Genomic DNA, 22,831 nt, shown 5'->3' on the forward strand with positions numbered 1-22,831 from the left:
CAAGGAGATTCAGATAATGCTTATTTATGCAAAATTAAAGATGTCCATTGAAAGTATACCATGCAACATCATTCGCAGATCAGAGTAATGTTTCTGCGAAACTGAGGCTGATACATATAACGGAACACACATTTGGCATGATAGATCATCCCAATCACAGTGCATTGCATGCAAAAGTGAAGGCAGGCATTGCACAGCATTTACATTGCATCCCCACCAGCAAGACAAATTTACATGGTTGTAAAACATTTTTTTCTTTATCACACACCTTCAGTGATGATGGCCTTTCATAATGATCGAAAGTTTTCTGATCCTACTAAGCATTCTTTATCTGAGCAGAAATCACTCAAATTTTGAGCTCCAGCTTGCCCTTGTTTGCCTGTGGCCTTCCAATGGCGATGCCTTTTGCAACAGAGTCCGGAAGTCTTCCGCCAGTGGGGATTCTGTCTTAAGACTTACTTTTCATATGGAAACCTCTTGTGATGTGCAGAGATGATACAATACTTTTCAAAATTGTCAAGGATATTGTCTTTATACATCATGCAGAAGAAGCCATAGGCTTTCATTTAAAACGGCAACATTAAAGAAAACTGAAGTGTAAGGATAACTGTCAATGCCATGTGTGGGATTGTAAAATTTAATTTAGTTGGATATGGTGCAATGACACTATCTACCAGTCATGCTTTCTGTCTAAAGCTCATGTGTTTCTGTCTCTTGCTACACAAGTCCAAAACAAAACAGGAAGCAAGTCTTCTAAACAAAAAAAAGTAATGAAAAATATAAAAAAAATCTGTCTCAGTAACGTTGAGTGTACATCCTAGCACTGTCCTCCCAAACAACCACCCTTCAGTCACTGCCGGATCGATGTCGCCAATACACTTCCCAGGAGCGGAAAGGGGTGCGGGCAGCTGTGAAACTCTAATCAGATGCAAATTGAAAAAACCAGCGATTGTATTTTGAGGGCGCCAATGTGCGGTTGATGCTTATTCATCAAATGGACGCTCCAAAATTTCAGCTTTGAAAAGGGGCGGAACCGGCGACACTTTGTCATGGCTGACATTTTTGTGAGGAGTCATTTTCTCAAAACAAACAAGGATGCTGAGTTTTTGCTGTTGTTTTTCTTCAATTTGGTGTAGTGCCTCTACTAGGTGGAAAAATTCAATGAATAGCATTTTGTACCAAGTTTTGCCCTCTTTGATTTCCTGTGAAACTCGCTTCAAAACCCACTAAGAAAATGTAAAGTTTCAAAACAGGTTGTCTAGATAATTATTCAGATACAGCGCCTCTAGAGGCACTTCAAAAATATAAATCAGAAGGTTGTCTAGATGACTATTCAGATACAGCGCCTAGGCAATTAAAAAATATAAATCAAAAAGGTCTAGATGACTACTGTATACGCTATAATTTTCGCGTACATAAATTTTCGCGAGTGGTTAAATTCGCGATTGGGGGACCAGAGAAAATATGAAGTGGCAAAGAAAGTGTGAATTTTCAACTTACTAGCAAATAAGAATGATACTAGTTATACACTGCATGAAAAAGACTTGCCAAACTCTGCGAACTAGTAAGTTAGAATTCAACATTTTTGAAGTGGTTGAGCCCATCGCGCTAGATTTCTGACGAGTGGTCCCCTTGCGATAATGGATTGGCTCTCTACAGCATTCGTAAGTAGACGAGGACGTGCGTAAACAAGCTTAGCCAGTATGGTCTGTTCGGTAAGCCGTGACATGGTGTACTATAGTACTGAAATGTTCGTATCATCAAGGCAAGGGATTCATTTTGGAAGGTAATATTTTCGCGTGTTGTTAATTTTGCGAATAGCTCCTGACTCGCGAAATTCGCGAAAATAAAACCCCCGCGAAATATATAGCGTATACAGTATTCAGATGCAGCGTCTAGGCACTTCAAAAATATTAATCAGAAGGTTGTGCATTTCAAACATTTTCTCATAATGTTGTCACTTGTCATGGAAATTCTGTAGGAAAAAAAAAAAGATTACTTACAAATTTGTCTGAATGTTTGCTTTGATAAAATACCAGGAAATTAAATCTTTTGAAATAATAGAATATCACACAAACTCTATTTTCTTTAAAAAGATAATAATGATAATTTTAACTCAACTAAGGTTAATCTAACACCACCAAATTATGGAGCCAGAATACAGATAGGCCGCTATGACCAGCACTTTTTTGTTGCAATATTTAGAAGGTATGCTTTGCAATTCTCTTGAGTGTTAAAAGGTACATTTACATGTACCTACCTGTTGATATGGGGAGGGGGGATGTTTTATACATTCCAGATCTGACTAGTGGGATTACTCTCAGAGTTCATCTTTAGTGCAGAATACATTAATAATAATTATAATGATAATAAATCAATTCATAAAGCGCAAAACCTATCGACATATATTCTTCTGTGCTGCTGATGTACTTGATGATAGTAGACAGTTAAATGAAAAGATTGTACATGATTTGCACAACACAGCCAAGTTCCAAACTTTTGTAGGACACAGGCCCTCGTGCATGACACAAGAACTTCGGCATTCGGTAACAAATTTCAGATAGAGACTTTTGAAGGTGTTTGTTTTGTTTTTGTTTTTAATTCTGAAAAATTTCATTCGCAAAATTTCATGGATAAATTCATTGATGCAAGACAATTAATTTATCTTTCTCTACCAGACGGCCAGTTTGTTTGTTGGCAAAAAAAAAAAAAAAATTGTATTCATGTAACATCTTGAAACAATTCTTATTAATTTTTGGCCAAAAAAAAATAAAAAGGGAGAAGTAGTACACATGAAATATTAGTAGGCTGGGTGACATCTGAAGGGTCATGGTTAGGGCTTTCGTGTAGTGCAGTCAATAATTCATATCAATCGCGATCCCCAAACAGTGATGGAATACAATTGTACGTTCATCCGTATGCTTTCCGACTAGCGGTGTTATGAAATTCTTCCTTTGTCCTTGTGATCTTCTTAAATAATACATTTCTACCCACTAATGGGTAAACTGGGGTCTGACTCTGCGTCAACTTCATCCCCAATTTGTCTGCTGACACTCCAAAAAAAAAAAAATCTACCGAAGAAGAATGAATACTTTTCAACTGCAACTTTTTGATGTGCAAAAAACCAAGAACTGTTCATAACTGATTCCAGGGACTTGTTCTTTTTTACATTCTCTTTAATTTTGGAGGTAGCGATATTTTCAAATCTATAAATACATATATGCATACATACAGCCTTGCATGTATGCTTGTATTTGTGTGTATCAAAGTGTTTTTACGTGTATACACAAATATATACTCAAATGCTAGCCAGTTTTAAAAGCAAACAGAAAAATATGTTGGTATTTCTGACACCAACAATTACAGCTCTAGGATTCGTCATTTCACTTACAATTTATTCAGTGTTAGTTGAGGCGGCTCCAGAATCGCATCGGGAATGGTGACTTTCCATTTATGGCCTGTAAACTCTGCAGATGTTATTTGATAAACCACCTGACATGCTTACTTACAGATTACTTCATTTTGCACTTGTACTACCAAAGCATATACCAGCATGTTCTCCCGTAAGAAGTAGACTTATTTTAGCGGATACAAATTTTGCTTTTATCATCCTGCATAAACCACAGTCCTAGTTTCAGTGGTCTTCCATCTGCAAGAAAGCATGGTTATCATATCAGCAAATATTGTCCAGGATATCAACATTATAGGTATATATATATATATATATATATATATATATATAAGTACACACATACACACACATATACAATGTATATGTGTAGAAAGATATATAAAATGCAGACATTAAAACTGATGTCCTCAATGTTTGTACAGTTAGGCCATGAGGGAGGTGCAAGCAGGGAGGCAGGCTACTTAAGCGAGCCCTTTGATGTACGGCGAGGTGCCGCCGTAAAAGATCTCGGTGCTTCTGGGTGCTCGGCCGCTGTAGGGCCTCGGCAATCATATGAAATTTACACTGCAAACTTTCAGGTCTGTCATTGCGGTGACACATTATTACATACAAATCCGATTCTGGCTTTGGCGGTCTTGTTACAAGGCAACAGAAACTGCAAGGTAAAGGTATAGATGCTTTTGAATCGAACTGATGAAAAGAAGAGGGGAAAAAAAGAAACCAAGATGTGATCTTTATTCTGATGATGGTTCGATTTCAAATTTCAAGTGGCATAGAAAATGTTTCTTAGGTGCAATATTAGCAGAGATTTGATTGTGAAATTGTCATTCACTGAATAGAAAGTAATTAAAAAGGTGTTACAGAACCATATGAAGTATATACGTACATACAGATTTATACTTGTAAATTTTATTTACATCTGTATGTTTATATATATATATGTATACATTAAAACATTTTATAGTAAGTCCATCATTATATAAACGTAGAATTAAATCAAACCTTTCCCATTATACCTTGCTTGTTGCATAACAAGGAATATTTCTAAATTTATGATGAAAAAAAATCCCATATTTCCTTTGTCTGTCAGCAGCTTTAATTGCATTTATCTCAAATTAACGAGAGTGGAGTTAACTCATTTTATGATCAAACTTCATGTTTATGAAGCGTTAAAAAAGTCATGGAAACATATACCCCCACATACAGAGCACACAACTTTGTACATTGATTAAATGTATCAAGACAAACACTCGAGGGAAGCGCACTCTAGGAGCTTTTATTGAGTCTCTTGGGATCCAGAAATATCTCCTCATCCCTATTGAGACTCTGCCGCTAATGCCTTTTAGTCACGAATTAAACACATTAATCATCCATGTTTAGCCGGATATTGGGGGGGGGGAGATGTAGGCAAATATTTACCTCCAATCTAGCTTGAGTGCACATTTCTCATCAATATAATAATAATAAGGAAAATGATTCATAATGTGCCATCATTTTTATCTCTACACCAGATAAGTGAGTGTGGAACAAATGACCTTCTGCAGTTAAAGCGTGATAAAAGGCACGGGACTTTTATTCTCTACCACATAAGTCATTTTCCTGAACACTGAGATTTATTTCAAACTCAAAAGTAAGAAATTGGAACTATTTCATATCCAGACACCAAACTGTGCCATTGTACAGCATTTGAAATTCAAGCTTTTTTTTTTTACTTGCTCAGTGTGAAAGTACAGTCAGACCTGTCTATAGCGGCCACCTAAGGGAGACAGAAAAAGTGGCCGTTATAGACAGGTGGCCGCTATAGACAGGTAATCCAACTTTATCATTGTTGCATCCTTACATGTTCATGTATGTGCGTACGTATGCACACGTGTGTTTCATGCATTTAACCATGCCGGTGTATATGAAATTGTTGCACAGTAGTATGTGTACTGTCGTGAAGAAAGCTTAACACTAGTGCATTATTATGACTGAATGAGGGATGAATGGCGATCACTGAACGTTTCCCGCACGGCTACAAAGGAGAAAACACGCTGAATTATCGGCTCGGCTAGAGCTACATTGGGTTTTTTGGCCGCTATAGACAGGTTAAAATCTACCGCGGGAAACAAAATTTGTGGCCGCTGGCCGCGTTAGACAGGTGGCCGCTATACACAGGGTCTTTAACAGGGCTTTTCTCTCGGGAGGACTTTTCAGTGGCCGCTGTAGACAGGTGGCCGCTATATGCAGGTGGCCGCTAAGGCAGGTTTGACTGTAATAGGATGTTCCTATAAAAAAAAACAACAACCCAGCAAGTCTCAGTTACGATTTTGATATTCTGGTTTTGAAAAAGATAAAAGAGCTACCTACCAGTTATGTCTTCCTGATACAAATGGTTATCACTGGGAAAACAGTGTTGTAGATAAATCCCTGCTTTTAAACACAGCTTGGAATAGAAATCAAATTTCAGAGCAAAATCAATAAAAAAAGAATGTTTTCATGAATCTACCAAAGTTCTTCACAGACTCTCCCAATTGAGTCAGCCTTCTCTCCTTCATATCTTCACATCACTTTCTAACCCACATGGTAACAAACGAAAAAGTGAAAATGCTATTTAAAAAAAAAATGCCATTGCAACGACATTGTTGCCATGTCAAATGTACATGCAGAGAAAACAGCCAACAAGCTTTGTAGTTTGACGGAAGGAGGCATGGTATTTGCATCCATTGAAAAAAAAAAGATGGATGTTTTTGAGGGGCCAAGAGTGAAGGATCCGCATTCATCCGTGGAAATGCCATGTCCTCTCATACCATTAACCGAATCCATTTGCACCTGCCTCACAAACCTTCACAGAAATCGGCCACCTTTTCCTCGTCAGTGGTAGGGGCAGAAAAAAAGAAGAAAAAAAGAAGAAGATGACTTTGCAGTTGCTGACTTTCAGAGTACAGACAGAAGAAAGGGGCCATTGATTTCTTTTTTTGGCTACAGCCTCCTCAAAACTATTAATCACACACAAAAAGAATGTTCTCTGAGATGCGTTAATGGAAACCTCTGGCGGAATTGAGAGTCTCTTATTCTACTCCTGTAAAAAAGGTATCTTTAAAGGTACTTGCCTTACTGTTCTTTCCCACCCTGTTCTGAACGGGAGGGGGGGGGGGGGGGGAGAGGGGTGGATGGGATGGGGGGGGGGGGGATTGGTGCCACTGACTATCCATTTGGCCTTACTCATCATCAATGACAGATACCCTATCCCTCCAGGCAAGGTAACTGTTATGTGCACCCATTTCCCTTCAACTGACTTCTGAGATGAGTGGAGAGGTCTCTCCTATGACGTGGCTGCCGATTCACCCAAAACCGGGGCAGCTCGGTCATTGGTCTTTACCCCCATCAAACTTCCATGACCCACTTCACACAGTAAAGATACCGTCAGCACTTAAGGTGCGAAATAGGGATTGAAGCTATAAAATCAACTCACCACCAGGGCAGCTATGCCATTGGTTTATACCCCCATCAAACTTCCCATGGCCCACTTCACACAATAAAGATAGAGTCAACACTAATGACGTGATATAGGGATTGTGGCTAAAGAACAACCTGACCTTATTTACTATTTCCCTTGAGATTTACTCTGTCATGTAAACAGCCTGCCTGAGCAGTTACGGGTAGCCCTTTAAGACTAAAACGATCATGATATAGGATGATGCAATGAATGTGCATGCAGGTTGAGTCAACCTCCCCCCCCCCCCCCCCCCCCCCAATGTTTTAGAATTTAGAATTGAGAGGGGACAGAATTATCGACCCCAAGGATTTTGTACCACCTAAGAGCATGCCTGGTTTTCAATTACCAGCATGTTCCACATACACTGTATTTCCAGCATCCCCCCCCCCCCCATTTTCCTATGCCATCTTCCTTGAAATAGAGGTTAAACAGTGTAGAAGACTCCATAGTACTGGCAACTTGCTAGTTTTTGTCATTGCCAGTACTGAGTATGTGCTGCCAAATAAAAGGAGCATTTATGTCTTCACCTTATGGCTATTGTTTCCCGGCACCGATTGTTGCTGATGGCACAAACGAGCTGAAATGTCTTCTGCATTTTGATAATCTCCTTCTTTAAGATTGGATTCATTGTCTGTAAGATATGAATGGGCATGCCGTTTCTTAATGATTTTTTTAATGGAAAATAATGCATTGAAATTGGAAAAAAAAGTGCATTCATCAAGGTTTTATCTATTGACTGTGACAAAAATAGCTGGGCAATGCTTTATTCCAGACTCACTCCTCACCAAGAAACACCTGCTTATTCTCAGTGAAATTCTTTCATCTTACCAGACAAACACAAATCGAAAGCAAAAAACAAAAAGAAAAAAGTTCTGTTGGATTGTGTTTATGCATAAACATTAGATACCAATAGTATTTCAGAGTATATATTTTTTCCTCAGTCAATATGGCAAAAGGTTTTTGTTGTTGTTGCTATATATTTCCTGCAATAAATTTTGTGTGTACACCTTTTTACTAAAATTGCGGGGAAAAATTGATGTATTTTGATACTCTGCTCCCTATTATCATTTGTCAGAGGGCAGGATTCATTCTGGTCAGTCGAGGTACGAGGCCGGCAGAATATCAAAATCATATGCAGGAGTGGCATTTCTTTAATCATTTGGAAACCTTAGAATGACCACCTCACATGCCCCTGGCTAGGATAGCTATTTCTTGAATACCCTATTCCAGGGCAAAACAAAAAGCTGGCTTTCACTATTATCATTTTTGTTTTCTTTTATCTTCCATTGAATTTGATATTTTTTACCTCTATATTTGATGGGGTTCAAAGATTGATGGGGGGGGGGGGGCTTTCATATCTACACAAGATAACAAAGAAATCTTTCCATTGCTGTTTTGTTTGAATCCAGCCACAGACATGTGGTATTTATCTTATCCTCCATTGGATCAAATATTTTTCCCCTCCATATTTGATGGGGTTCAAAGACTAGTGGGGGAGGGGGGCCTTTCATATTTACAGAAAATGACAAAGAAATTTTTCCATTGTTGGTTTGTTTGAATCCAGCCACAGACATGTGGTATTATCTTATCTTCCATTGAATCAGATATTTCCCCCTTTGTATTTGATGGGGTTCAAAGACTAGTGGAGGGTGGGGGGGGGGGCTTTCATATCTACAGAAGATGTCAAGGAAATCTTTGTGCTTGTTGTTTTGTTTGAATCAAGCCACAGCTATTTGGTCAGAGCCTTTGTGTTAGTGATGGATACAGCATAGAAGAGGACAATGTTCCACATCCCAAGTCATATTTCAGTTTGGCATTGCTGCTATTCATTTGTCTACTCAGTCCATATGCCTAAAGGGGAATGCAGGTTTTGGGTTTGCTTTTTTTAAAATGTTGGGCTAATCTCTTTTTAATTTTTCATGCAGACCTTTGGTAGTACTTGCTGTAACAGGTACTCAGAGAAAGGCTCAAAGTTGCATTAGTCTAATTGAAATTCACTAATTCAAGCAAACAAACAAAAAGAATCATTTGTAGAGTCCGAGAAATGTCTAATCAGTAACTCTGTCATCATGCAAAGACGAGTGATTCTAAATTCTTTACTTGTTGGCCTCATTGCCTCCAAGATGTTGCAATTTCCCTTAAAATTGATACATGATGTATGTCGTAAATTGCACAGAGAACAAATTTTTATTACTTTTCAGGAGATTAATATACAGAGGAATGAAAGATATACACAGTTTGTACTTGTACATGTCGTGATCAGAACTTTCAAGCTGTTGTATTTTGACTTCTTAATTCAGTTTAAAGTAAAGTGAATAAATATTTTGGAATGCTTCCAGAGGAATAGAAGTGTATCAGCATGTAAAGTAGGAAAGCCTTATTTTCGCTTTCACAATTATTCAGACTAGTGAACAACAAATTCGTGGACAGAGGTGTCTGTAAAGTATGTCACCAGAAACGAAGCTTCTTCTTTTGTTTTTTGTTTTTTGTGTTTTTTGTTTTTTTGGGGGGGGAGGGGTTACATATGTCTCCACAAATATGTGCTTCCTCCTTGACAACAATGATATTTATTTGGCTTTTTGTGTTTTTTGTTTTTGTGTCTGTCGATTGATCTCTACATAATCCAATAACTGAGTATTAGCATACCATTGTTGTTGAAGAAATTTTGCTTTGATGTTTAAACTGAAGCATATATATCACAAAACCAAGAACATTGCTCTTTTTCCCTAAGAAGGACATATTCAGTAAAATCAGAAAAACTTCGTGGTTGATTTTCAAAAGAGAACAAAGGGATATCTTCTGAGCAACATAGTACACAAACTAAGATTCCAACTTGAAAAAATGAAAGAGAATACAATTGAAGCATTTAAGATTAATATGTACTACAATTGACTTAATGTCTATAAAGAAAATTGGATTTGGCTTAATTTTTTTTTCTTTCAGAGATAAGAATATAAATTTTTAAAGCTGAAAATATGTTTTTGTCAAAAATTTGATTTTGCATGCTTAGTTTGAAGGACATTCCTAGTTTTGGGGTAAATTACATGTACAAAACATTTTTTTTTTTTTGGGGGGGGGGGACCATCCATAAAGATATTATCATATTTCCCACTCCTGATGATCTGCAGAAATTGACAGCCCTAACACCTTATGCACAAATTATGCTGAATGGCTTGCCATTATTTTTGCCATATATGGAATAGAATATACTGTATGATTATCTAATAAACAATGTAATGACAGTAGACTTTGCCTCAATATTTATGATGACCTACTGAACAGCTTAAGGTCACTTTTAAGAGTGGTCTACCCGTGGTCATTGAACCTTGGTCAGGAAGGTTGGTGCTTTTCAGTTAATATATTTTCATCAATCCTGTCCAGTGATGGATGAAGAGAGATGAAAAAATGTGGGAGGGAGATACTATCAAGATTCATTCCAGAGGAATGCTCTGTATAAGCATTAATCCTTGCCCTGCCCCTTCTCCCATTCTTAGTATTAGTGTCTTAAGTCTTAACAAGCCAGAAATGATATGATCTAATTTTCTCATTTCTGCACCCTCCTTATATACTCTATCCCAAATGCGCTCATCTTAACCCATTCAGGACCGGCTGATTTCGAAATTACATGCATTTCCCATAGACACATGCCCAAGTACATGTATACTATGAATGAGTCTTCAATGGGTTAACTGTGTAGTTCTAAATGGATTAGAGTGATTGGGGAAGGAGGGATATCTTATCTTTACCCTCTTCTATCCATCCCATTCATTGTTTCTTGGTTTGCAAAGCTGTTTAGTCTAGGAGGAATTAACCTCATTTGGTATCAATCAGCTCCCTCACTAGGAGCTATTGTTGCACCCACCCCCCACCCCAAAAAAAAAGGAAGAAGAAAAAAACACCTGAGTAGAATAAACTGCGGGCATCCTCAAGGATGGTCCGTTTAGTGCCGCCCCCGCTTGCCCCCTCCGCTTGCCCCCTACGATGTGGATTTATGCAAAGTGAGCATCGTCTCCTCCCTTGATTTCCTGAAATTGCAATGCTGCATGCTCTTCCTTTTCCCTTCCCTATCCCCCCCCCCCCCGCCAGTCTGATCTCATCTCGACAGAATCTGGTGTTAACAGTACTAGATCCCCACTCTCCCATTGCCATGGCAACTACCTTGACCCCACCCCCTGAATTGACCCTGCATTAGTGCCTATTAGTCCATTAATTAGTTCAGCTTGCACTCTCCCCTTTGTAATCTGTCTCTACTTTGTTGCTGCTGATTGCTCTTCTGCTCGCTGAGAGTATACATCATCTTCTCTTCTAGTTTTTTTCCTCGGTGGCAACGGCATCCATCGGTAGACTCATCCCCAATCTCCACGAGATGAATATTCATCAATGAATCAATCCGGCTCATCATTAAGTCATTGCGCCCTTTGTGGATGTGTTGACCGTATGGCAGTAGAACTCCCCATTTTCCAAAGTATCGGCGCCCTTCCTTTAATTCCTCCACCGGCCGAAGATTATTCCTTTGGGGGGAAAAATGGCTACTCCATCCCCTTCTTGCTCCTCTGCCTTCCAATTGAATCCTAATCCATGTTGGTTCACATATGCAGAGTGCCTTCTCTCCTCTTGGCGCAAGTCAAGGACGGAGATATAAAGAGCCGTGTGCTGACTGATTATGCTTGACAGCGAGACGGAATGCGGGATATTTCCCCATGATTGCAATTTGGAGACAGCTAACTATCTGGCTCCTTAAGGTGCGGCTCCAACGGAAGAAAATTCTCCTCGTTGGGCTTGTCGGAGGAATGTCGCAATTAGATGTGAACATGGCGATGATTTTCTCCTTTTTTTTTCTTCTATCCACCCCGAAAAACACATTTTCACTTTATCGCTATCTTTTCTTAATTCACTGGTAAATGTTTCTGCAAATTTGATGCATTTGAGTGCTGTGGTAGTTTGTGATGCTCTGAGACGCTCTATGACATATCTGAGATAAAAGACACATCCATAAAGTATGCTGTTTGAAGGGTCGTGATCAGTACTGAAAACATTTTGCCAGATTCTTGATATATATCTATTTGCTCGATTCATCAGGAATGTCTCTGATAGTGTCTACCAATGTGTAATGATTACCAGTGATTGCACTTGCAGATATGGCTATTACTGCTGTGGGCAGTACAGTGTATATGAATTTTTTGTGATAGCAACTTTTGGTCTCGTAGGAATCTATTACAGGGTTTGCCATCTCTGACCCCTCTTCCCTTCTACGCCCCCCCCCCCTCCCCCCCCAAAAAAAAGAAAGAAATGGTAAATTACTGTGTCCTGTGAAGAACAATGCTAGAACCATGCAACTGATTGACAAATTGCCCTACATCAATGTTCATGAATTTGAAATGCTAGAACCAGTCACATATGACCACTGAAATAGACAAGACAAGTTGATTTCACAGGAGAGCAGGCAATATTCTTGCAAGAACAGTAGGAAAATGTTCTTCTTTCCAGGCCATCAGCATTCACTATACTGGCAGATGTGCTATACTTAGAGATTAAACCATAAAGGCATTTTATTGTTTAACACCCCATTTTTACAGGGCATATAGAGCACTCCAGGAAGGCTCCTAAACCCCTCTCAGCTCTGTATGAACAGACAATCTGGACCTGGAGCGCTCTAAAGTTATACCCCTCGCGAGGCTAGGCTCAGGAGTGCTCCAGAAGCACCCTAAACTCTGTATAAATGGTCACCAGCATTTTGACATGTAGGGCGCTCTGGAAGAGGTATATTCATCATGGGGTGTGCATACAGTTTACGTGTTACAAGTTCCCCACACCCGGAGGTCACTATGACAGTTATATGCCCCTCTCAGCCACTTTGCATGTGGGCTTGGCGAGCAGTGACTCTGTGTATTAACAGACACGGAGGGGCATAAAGTCACAGCACTTCAGGAGTGCTCCTGGGCCCACCTGTGTGTATAAATGGGGTATAAGTTAACTGCAACACGGTTTATAGTTTAGGATTTCTGGGTGTTGAAGGACGTATACCAGCGGAATCTGTGACCTTGTTTGACCTTTAGCATGTGAGCCAATCAATTATGTGATAACCCTCTAGTGGCTGATTAAGTACAGTCCGATACACTCCTCCAAATTATCCACATCATGTATGCAATAGGATGCTGCCTCAATAATATGTGTCGAAAAAAAAACAGCTTTAGACAGTGAGAACAATTGGTCCAATGTGAACAAGATCCCTAGTACCCTTTTGCTCACTTGAATGGTATCTTTACGGTGATGTTTCAGAGCTATTTCTTTCCACTGTCTTTTTTTCAAATTCAAAGTTGGATCACATTTGTTTGCGAACCTTTGCTGAAATAAAACTGCTGCATTTGCAATATCTTGAGGTACTTTTCTCAAGATTCCCTCATTTTTACTATCAAGAGACATTGCATTGCACTCACAACATTCCAATTTCAATCATTTTTTATAGGTCAGTCACATTGTACAACATAATGATTAAAGTTTATGTTGATATATATTGGTTAAACATAGGAGCATGTGGACAAGGTATTAACAACTATATCTGCATTACATTCACAGAACTACACTCAATGAACTGATTTTTATTCTGGTTTTTGATGTTATAATGGCATTAAAAGCCATCATTGGCATCTCAATTTCTGTTGTGTTTGCGCAGTATAACATTGTTGCGGATGTCTTTTCTATGTTCTTATGCGTGTATGTGAAAATCTAGTTTGCAGTGATTCAGAAATGAGTGTGTTGTATGAGGGAAAAAAAAGAAATTTCATTTGCATTACTCTGGCATTTGGTGTGATATGAGTATTCCTTGAGTCAGTACTGCAAATTCCATTTATGATTATGAGTGTGACAGTATCTACAGCAGTTTTGTTGCAACTTTTCTTACTGATGTTATCATTTGCAACGCATTCCCAATACAATTACTATTACCGAACGAGAGGAAATCAATCCAAGTTGCCATCCTTCATTTATTTCTCTCTCTCTCTTCCCCATTTTGTTTGTAATTTCGTTTTGTTTTCGTTTTTATCTCCCGTGCCACCACAACCGCCAAAAAAAAAAAAAAAACTACCAAAACCGAAACAGCATCAGCTTCCAAATCTAGAGCACCGTTGCAAGGTAGAATCCATGTCACCATGAGCTCTTTTCTTCTCATTTTACTCTTTGTCTTCCACCATGAAAACTCAATATTTAACCACCATGTATTAATCACATAGTATACCCCTTCCTCTCTGACAATGTGTCTTGTGTGAAGTAGTTTTTGATACTCCTCAACTTCAACTAACCAAACAGCTCTGCTTACAATATCTGGGATTGATATTCTGAGAAACTGTGTAGTTTGTTTTTGCAGTGAATGCTAGCACAGTTTACAACAGTTGCATCAATAGTTGAGGAGAATAAACTGAGTAAACCCTGACCACTCGAAGATCTGTGAATTGCTAAATTCGCATGCATAGATATTTAATAAGGATTTGATAGAGAATCTATTGGGAGGACGAGGTTCTCACGACATGAAAAATGCAGTCACAAATTGCATTTCCCACGACAGATTTGTTTGCTGTTGATAGATAACCCGGTTCAAATTTGCCCAAACTTTTAATGCTGTTGTCATGAAACTGTAGTTTCCTCCCATGTTCCGTAACTTGCTTAGATAAATTTCACCGACTTGAAATCATGGAAAACATTCTAGATTCATCGAGTACACATGGTGAGGTGTCACCACACAAAAAAAAATAAATAAATAAATAAATGAAGAAACAAAAATTAATAGAGAAACTGTTATGCTTTGGTTGCTTTGGGAGACACGGCATACCTTTGATGCTTCCATTGGACAGAAGTACAATTAACTAATCTTAGCAAATGTCTTGATTTGGCACAAAATCTGAAAATGTAGATCATGATAGCAGCTTTTAGAACTTTCATTTTCTCCACTCAGCCTTGTAGTCACTCTTGTCTGCGCGAAGTCATATCTATTCATTTTTTTTCTGTTTCAAAGACATATATCTGAATGTACCACTTACTAACACTTTCATTATGTGTGTCAAATAATTCTAGTTTGTCTAACAAAATGCCTGTCATGCTGTCTTATTTTGAGTCCAATCTTATATCAAAGTGTTTTCCCCATTTTTATCATTATCATTTAACCTGTGTCATTTGAATGAGAACAAAATTGTTTATCCGCATATCATTTTCTGCCTATAGGTAACTTGTAGGCCTAATGCATGTCAAAAACCCTGAGAGTTTGGAATTAGATAGAGCGTTTACAATCAACAAAGCTTTGTGAATTACAGATCACTATAGTGAAATAGTCCAGTACAAGTGTATTAATATGTTTTCCTTATTCATTGACTCTCTCTCCCTCTCTCTCTGTCACTCTCTCTCTCGTAGTTTTCCTTTCCCATAGATTTCATCAATCTATAGTTCAGTCCATAAAACATCAATTGAAGAGTTTCGATGCAAAACAGATAAATGCCATTTTCAATTTTTTATTTTAAGATAAGGTCATAATCAAATAGAGAGAAATTAAATCTTTGTAATGATACTGCACTCATTACATAACAAGAAATATTTCTAAAGATATCAAAATTATCTGATATATTTTAAATTATTTTCTTTGTTTTTTAGCATCTTCAATCTCAAATTTCTCAAGTTAAAAAAAAAAATCATACATCAGTTTTTGTATCTAAACTCTTCAGTCCTTTTGCTTATTTAGTGTTGTATGTAATGGATCCTCTCGGTAACTAGATATTTACTGTTGATTGCTTCAGGCCTTGTACTGAATGCCTTCAAGTATAACTTCACGTGCTGAAAACTAACTTGAGCATTCTAAGTGTTAGATAAACACTTGGAGTGGGTACTGTTGAGGTGATAATGAGCTGTGTTAGTGCGTGCTACAATAATGTGAGACATTGTTGGGTCTAGTTTGTCTACATAATCATGTTGCATTTATCATTTCGTGAAGACACTATGTTTATCAATATCTCTTTTGTTTTGTGATACAATTACGTAACTAACACCGATGCCACCTGACAGTGTATTGTGATGTGTCACTCATACTCGTGTGTGTGTGGATTATATATTAACAGTTAAGACTAATGTGGATATCTGTAACCATGCCATTCATTTCCTAGAACATGTTATCTAGCATCGTAGAATGCAGAACATCACCCTTTATCTACTAGTATCTAGAATGTACTCGCACATGGTAGCCTTATTTATATAGTCAGGTAAATTCTCGCTATCGCCAATGACGTAAAAAGTACCCGGATGTGGCTTTTTCGTCAAGATTTAGTGCACTTGGTAGCAAGGGCACTTCCGGCACGGGGCATAATTTTCACAACGCTAGCGTGCGCGTACGTGTACCTTACCTACACTATAGCGCCGCGCCGACCACGGGTACTAGTACAGTAGGCCGCTGTACCGCCCGAGCCAGCGAGTGGTCAGGCCTGTCATACTCGTACACTGTAGTCCCCGCCGGCGGCCGGGCGGCCTTGCATTATAGCATGCACCACCACTACTGCACGCAGCGCATAAGCTAACACATACCGGTACAGCGTACTGCTTGATCATGCGATCGATGTGCACATCACAGATCAGTCATCTCTGCATACGCTGAAAATATGCTGGAAAATATTCACCCACCTGGATATACAGTATATCGTCATAGAATGCCCATCTTTTTAAAATTTGTTCTCTGTCGAAATGTCGCGAACACAATCGAGAACGAACAGTGATCTCGAATTTATCCTGTCTCCAAAGCAACTTCTTCCAAGTAAGTACGTACAATGTACGTATGTAGGCACTAGGCCTACTACCTAGTGCTACTACCACTACTAGTAAGTCGCGCGTGCACGTACTGCGCTGTGGAGTCACCCGCAAACTTCACCCACGCGGCCACGTCACGTCTCGCATGCAGGTAAGGGTCCTATTTCTGCAGATTTTTTTCATTTATTGTCGTGCGAACAACACATGGCAGCTTCGCAGCAACAACCAATAGTCGTATTAACAGCAATTTCTTAAGAATGGAGAAATTCCAAATCATATTAAAGCTGTAATGCAAGTCGAGAAAACCGGAAGTACACGTAGAATACAGTCGGTTGTGTGTGTAAATAGCATTACTCACGTATCACGCGCGTACGAACGGAAGTGACTTTGCTACCAGACTATCCCATAATGCACCGTAAATGACGCTTAAATCAACATCCGGGTACTTTTTACGTCATTGGCGATAGCGAGAATTGATCTCACCATTTTGACATTATACCTGACAACACTTTAAGTAAATGGGTTCGTTCACACACACACACACAAACACACAAACCACTCAGGATTCATAATGGGACCAGTGTGAATGCAGCCTTACAATTGATTTCCATTACTACTGAGATGACGATAGAATTCTGTCACAATGCATTTGTAACAAGAATGCATCCCGTGTGGATAGGCCCCAAATTTTGCCTGGGCTAGCTTTCAGTACGTCCACATCTGTCAGAGTCAGTAGCAAATGCCCTTTAGTTAGGACTCCTTACCTTAAGTATAGAATGTGTGTATTGCCTCTGATTGAGTATAGCATATTCACAATTAAGTTTTGTTATTTTTTTTTCTTCATATGTAAGAATGCTGTCATTCTCTGTGTTTGCAGAATTGATCATAACAGTCTGTGTTATGTGGTCAGAACTGTGTTTATGTTTATAAGTAACGTTACTATGATAGCTTGTTTGCATTTTTGTGTGTGTTCTTTCATGTCCCTTAATTTGCATGAATGCAATGACTTTAAGGTCTTATGTCTATAGCCAAACCACCCACCTAAAAGGTGAATGCATGCTCAACATAGAGTCTTCCTAACTGCCTAAACATCAGGCGGCCCCTGTGTATTGGATCATGTGTATCAAAAGTGCTTGTATGTGTTTCTTATCGAGACCAGCATGACAAAATATATGGCCTACAGCTTCTTTTAGGAACCAGTTGGATGTTCTAATGAGTTCTTGCCTGGTTCGACATGGCCGAAAATTCTAGCCAGTGATGAGATCCCCGATGAAAAGTAAAATTTGTTCAGAAGAATTTTTGACTGCAGATCAGAGTACAAAAATTTGTGCGTCTCTTGAGCAGCAAAGTGAGTGATTCACTGTACTGAAAAAAAAAGGAAGTAAATCATTCTCTTCTGTGTCGAAAGAGTGGACGTATTATGTATTCATAATTCTAACTTATCCTCACAACACATGGTAATCTCATTTTTCACTTTTTCAAATCAATTTTATCTTTTGATGCGTTTTTTAATCAGTTTATTTTTGCATTAAACTAATACCGATTACTCTCTAAAAAAAAATTGAGTGAAAATTTTCACTCTTGAAGCAGCAAATACAAAAAAGAGTGATTTTGGAGTGAAATTGGAGTGAATTTTGAGTGAAAATGCTAATTTTCACTCATTTTGGAGTGACCTCAGGGATCACTCAAAGATTTTGGAGTGATCCCTGAGGTCACTCTAAAACACGTGAATATGAACATTTTCATTCAAAATTCACTCCAATTTCACTCTAAAGTCACTCTTTTTTGTATGCACTCCTTCAAGAGTGAATATTTATACCCCCGCCAAACGAAGTTTGAAGGGGGTATATAGGAATCAGCGGACGGTCGGTCGGGCGGTCGGGCGGTCGGGCGGTCGGGCGGTCGGGCGGTCGGGCGGTTGGGCGGTCGGTCCGTTGCAAATCTTGCGTCGCGAACTACTTCCTCAGTTTTCAACCGATTCCCATAAAACTTGGCACAGATGTGTGCCTTGGGTTGTAGATGTGCAAGACGTATTTTTTGACAGTACCCAAAAGTACGTTGCCATGGTAACGGCATATTATGGGCAAAAATGGGTACAAATCTTGCGTCGCGAACTCCTCCCACAGTTTTTGATCAATTTTTATGAAATTAGGTACAGATGTTCATCTGAATATGTTAATGTGCAAGACACATATTTCCGCGGTGGCAAAAAGTGCATTGCCATGGTAACGGCATGTTATTGGTAAAATATAGGGCAAAATGCTTCATGGCAAAATTGCTTCATCAGTGTTCTTGAATGTTTGTCTTAGGATATAGGTCAGCATGACACATTTCTTGACAGTGACAAAAAGTATGTTGCCATGGTAACAGCTCACATATTATGAGCCAAAATGATGGAAAATTTTGTGTTGCAAACTACTTCCTCAGTTTTTGCCCAATTTCCATGAAATTTGGTACAGATGTGTGCCTTTGGTTGTAGATGTGCAAGACGCATTTTTCGACAGTACCCGAAAGTACGTTGCCATGGTAACGGCATATTAATGGCAGAAGATCAAGGAAAGATCTTGCGGATTTAACTACTTCCTCAGTTTTTTGACCAAAGCTTATGAAATGTTGTTTGACGGGGGTATAACCAGTCGCTGTAGCGACATTTCTAGTTTCACTTGATTTTTTTTAGAGAGTATATTTTTTGTGGGGATGTGTATTTTCATTTTTTTTTAAAATCATTTTCTGTAATTTTTGTCATGCAGCTGAGCAATGAAAGAATTGTGACATTGCGATATCTATTTGTATTTACAGTTATAAGAAATATATGTAGCTCTTCTTTGCACTTATGTGAAACTTTTAAATTCTGCAATTTTTTTTCCCATCAAAACTACCTATTCTATTCTATTTTGCCTCTGTCTACCAAAGTCAAGTTGTACAAGAAGTGGTATTGCTCATCAGTGATGTGTCTCTTACCATGTCTGGTCTTGTACCTGCTCTTGTTGAATCTTAGCGTGATTGGATGTCTCATTTTTTCAAAAGGTCAAGTTTTAGGGTTTATTTTTGTTTTGGAGATCAAACAACGCACAGCGTAAAAGCAGACAGGAAGAGATGAGAGCGCCGTCCCCGTGAATTTGCGGCAGGAGAATACTGACAGCTTGTTAGTGGATATGTTGCAATTTGTCATAAACATGTCACCGCTATTATACAGCCCAGCATAAACATACTCAGCCAATGAGGGCAGCACATATATAAAAGAATGTCAAGCAGTGAAATGTCACACACCTTATTGGAGGAAAACTCACATTGAGTGCATGTATAATGTTGGTGTGTATATTTTCGTATTTTCCCAGTAAACTTGTGTTTTCAGGTCTGTATCATCTCAGGGACTTCCCCTTTCATTCTTATTGGCCACTTATTTCACCTGTATCATGTGGATTTCTGTAGTGCACATTTAATCAAGTCTGCATGTACACTGGTAGTCCTTTATATGCAAGTGGGTTTGCTCAAAAATTGATGGATATGATTCTATTTGCCTTTGAAATATCAACTCGATCAAAATGCTATGCATAGAATATGCTTCCATCATGCTCATGAAGGATGTTTTATGTTTCTAGTAATTGTGATTTGGATATCATGTGTGGAATCAGCATTAGATTGAAAAACTGTGTGTATAAGGTGTGAATATATGCATGTATTATATATATATATATATATATATATATATATATATATATATATGTATGTATATATATATATGTGTATATCTACATATATATGTGAGTGTGTGTGTATGTGTGTTAAGATTGTCTCTTACCATATATATATATATATAAACAATATAAAGTATGCAGTACTTTTTGACAGAATATTGCAATCTTTTAGGTGAAACAATGTTGCCTCTTGCAGTCCATAACTTCCCGTTTCCTTCCATAGTTTCTGTGGCATCCTGTTGATTAGGCTGCTCTTTTGCTGTCTGATAAAAAATTCAGGTATAGAAAGAGGAGAGAGAGAGAGACAGAGAGACAGAGAGAGTGAGAGAGAGAGAGAGAGAGAGAGAGAGAGTGAGTAGCAAAGAAGAAGAGATAAAAAGATGAGAGAGAAGAAGCCAAGAGACAAAGATATAGATAGAAAGCTGTGGAAAGAGACAAGAGTATTGAGAGTGATTGGATGTGTAAAAGTGAGTGTCTGGTATGATTTATAGCCTTCATCCTTCTTCCCTCATGCCTATTTCCAGCGTGACACTTAATTAAGGGATCTGGTTTGTCCTTTCTGTCAAACCCCAGTGGATACATTCCAATTGGCAGATGGACTTTTGCGGCGCACTCATTGGTATAAATATGTCGCAGGGGGTTGTTCACCATGTGACAGTCGAGATTGTAAGAGCAAAATGAACCCCTTCCCTCTCAAAAAAAAAACACACACACAAAAGATGACAGAAATGAAAACAAATCAGAATAAAACATGAATAAATAAACAGTCCCCATACATGCCTGGATGTCTAGGTTTTCCCTCCTCCCCCTCCCCCCCCCCCCCATTCATTTTCCCATTCCCTTTCATGATCACCTCCTAGACAGGAAATTACATCCCATAGAAAAGAGCGTGAAGCGAAACATAGCCACTTATATTCTACACCTATTGTCCTCCTCCCCCTCCCCCTCCCCAACCATCTCTTTTCCACGAACTGACAACGAATGTGTGTGCCCAAGCGTGTGTGTCTGATAAAGCGACTTTAGTCGCAGCAAATGGAAATAGAGTGACATCTTAAAGAGAGAATCTGGTCGATTTTCCAAGATGATGTCTGGATATTGAGACGTTAAAAGTGAACTAGAATGGAAGAAGTTTTATTGTCCCCGCCGAACGAGTTCGAGCAGGGGACTATGAAACGGGCTCCGTACGTGTGTGTGTCCGTGTGTGCTAACGAGAGTATGCTTGTGTGGCTAGGAGAACAATAGTGCACAATAGATGGCCTTTATTCCGTCAGGCTTGTGTGGCTAAAATTTTTGCTTGTGTGTCTATTTTAACAAAAGTGAGAACAAAGGGGTAGACACACAAGTATATCACCGTGAGGTCGTCCGTCCGTCCGTCCGTCGTAGCGTCCGTGTGTCCGTGTGTGCGTCCGTGTGTGCGTCCATGTGTGATCAAAATCTTCAATTTGCTACTTCTCTGTCATTTATGAGCCAATTTTGATTCTGTTTGCTTTATATGATAGCACTACATGGGAGCTTTGAAACTCTACACAGAATTTCAGTCGTGACCTTTGACCTTGACCTTTGACCTATATTGTACATTTTGCTACAAAATGCTACTCCTTCGCCATTTCTAACCCGATTTCGATTCCGTTTGCTTTATGTGATGGCACTAGGTGAGGGCTTCAAAACTTCTACACAGAATTTTGACCTTTGACTTCTTTGACCTTTGACCTTGATTTTTGACCTGTATTGTACATTTTGCTACAAAATGCTACTCCTTCGCCATTTCTAACCCGATTTCGATTCCGTTTGCTTTATGTGATGGCACTAGGTGAGGGCTTCAAAATTTCTACACAGAATTTTGACCTTTGACTTCTTTGACCTTTGACCTTGATTTTTTTGACCTATATTGTACATTTTGCTACAAAATGCTACTCCTTCGCCATTTCTAACCTGATTTCGATTCCGTTTGCTTTATGTGATGGCACTAGGTGAGGGCTTCAAAACTTCTACACAGAATTTTGACCTTTGACTTCTTTGACCTTTGACCTTGATTTTTGACCTGTATTGTTCATTTTTCTACAAAATGCTACTCCTTCGCCATTTCTAACCCGATTTCACTTCCGTTTGCTTTATGTGATGGCACTAGGTGAGGGCTTCAAAACTTCTACACAGAATTTTGACCTTTGACTTCTTTGACCTCTGACCTTGATTTTTGACCTATATCGTACATTGGTTACAAAATGCTACTCCTTCGCCATTTCTAACCCGATTTCGATTCTGTTTCCTTTATGTGATGGCACTAGGTGAGGGCTTCAAAACTTCTACACAGAATTTTGACCTTTGACTTCTTTGACCTTTGATCTTGATTTTTTACCTATATTGTACATTTTGCTACTAAATGCTACTTCCGGCGGGGACATATATTACGCACCGCGTAATTTCTACTTTTCCTTGTTAGAATTGGACATAGGACAGAGAAGAGCA

General features: G+C 38.8%; 1 protein-coding gene across 6 annotated transcripts in view; it reads left to right on the top strand.

Annotated features, from left to right (window-relative positions):
• Nucleotides 1–22,831, top strand: part of LOC139741709 (protein unc-13 homolog B-like) — a 267,252-nt gene that overhangs the window by 146,899 nt on the left and 97,522 nt on the right. For 4 of the 6 annotated variants that reach the window (XM_071652293.1, XM_071652294.1, XM_071652296.1 and 1 more), the window contains exon 6: nt 13,989–14,021. The exons of the other annotated variants lie outside the window; for them this stretch is intronic. In XM_071652293.1, the coding sequence (XP_071508394.1) occupies nt 13,989–14,021 (33 nt within the window). The remainder of the gene's footprint in view (nt 1–13,988; nt 14,022–22,831) is intronic. 6 annotated transcript variants of the gene reach the window in all.

Source organism: Diadema antillarum, unplaced genomic scaffold (assembly GCF_040938485.1).
Source record: "Diadema antillarum isolate AM-2024a unplaced genomic scaffold, OU_Dant_1.0 seq00000946_RagTag, whole genome shotgun sequence".
Taxonomy (NCBI): domain Eukaryota; kingdom Metazoa; phylum Echinodermata; class Echinoidea; order Diadematoida; family Diadematidae; genus Diadema; species Diadema antillarum.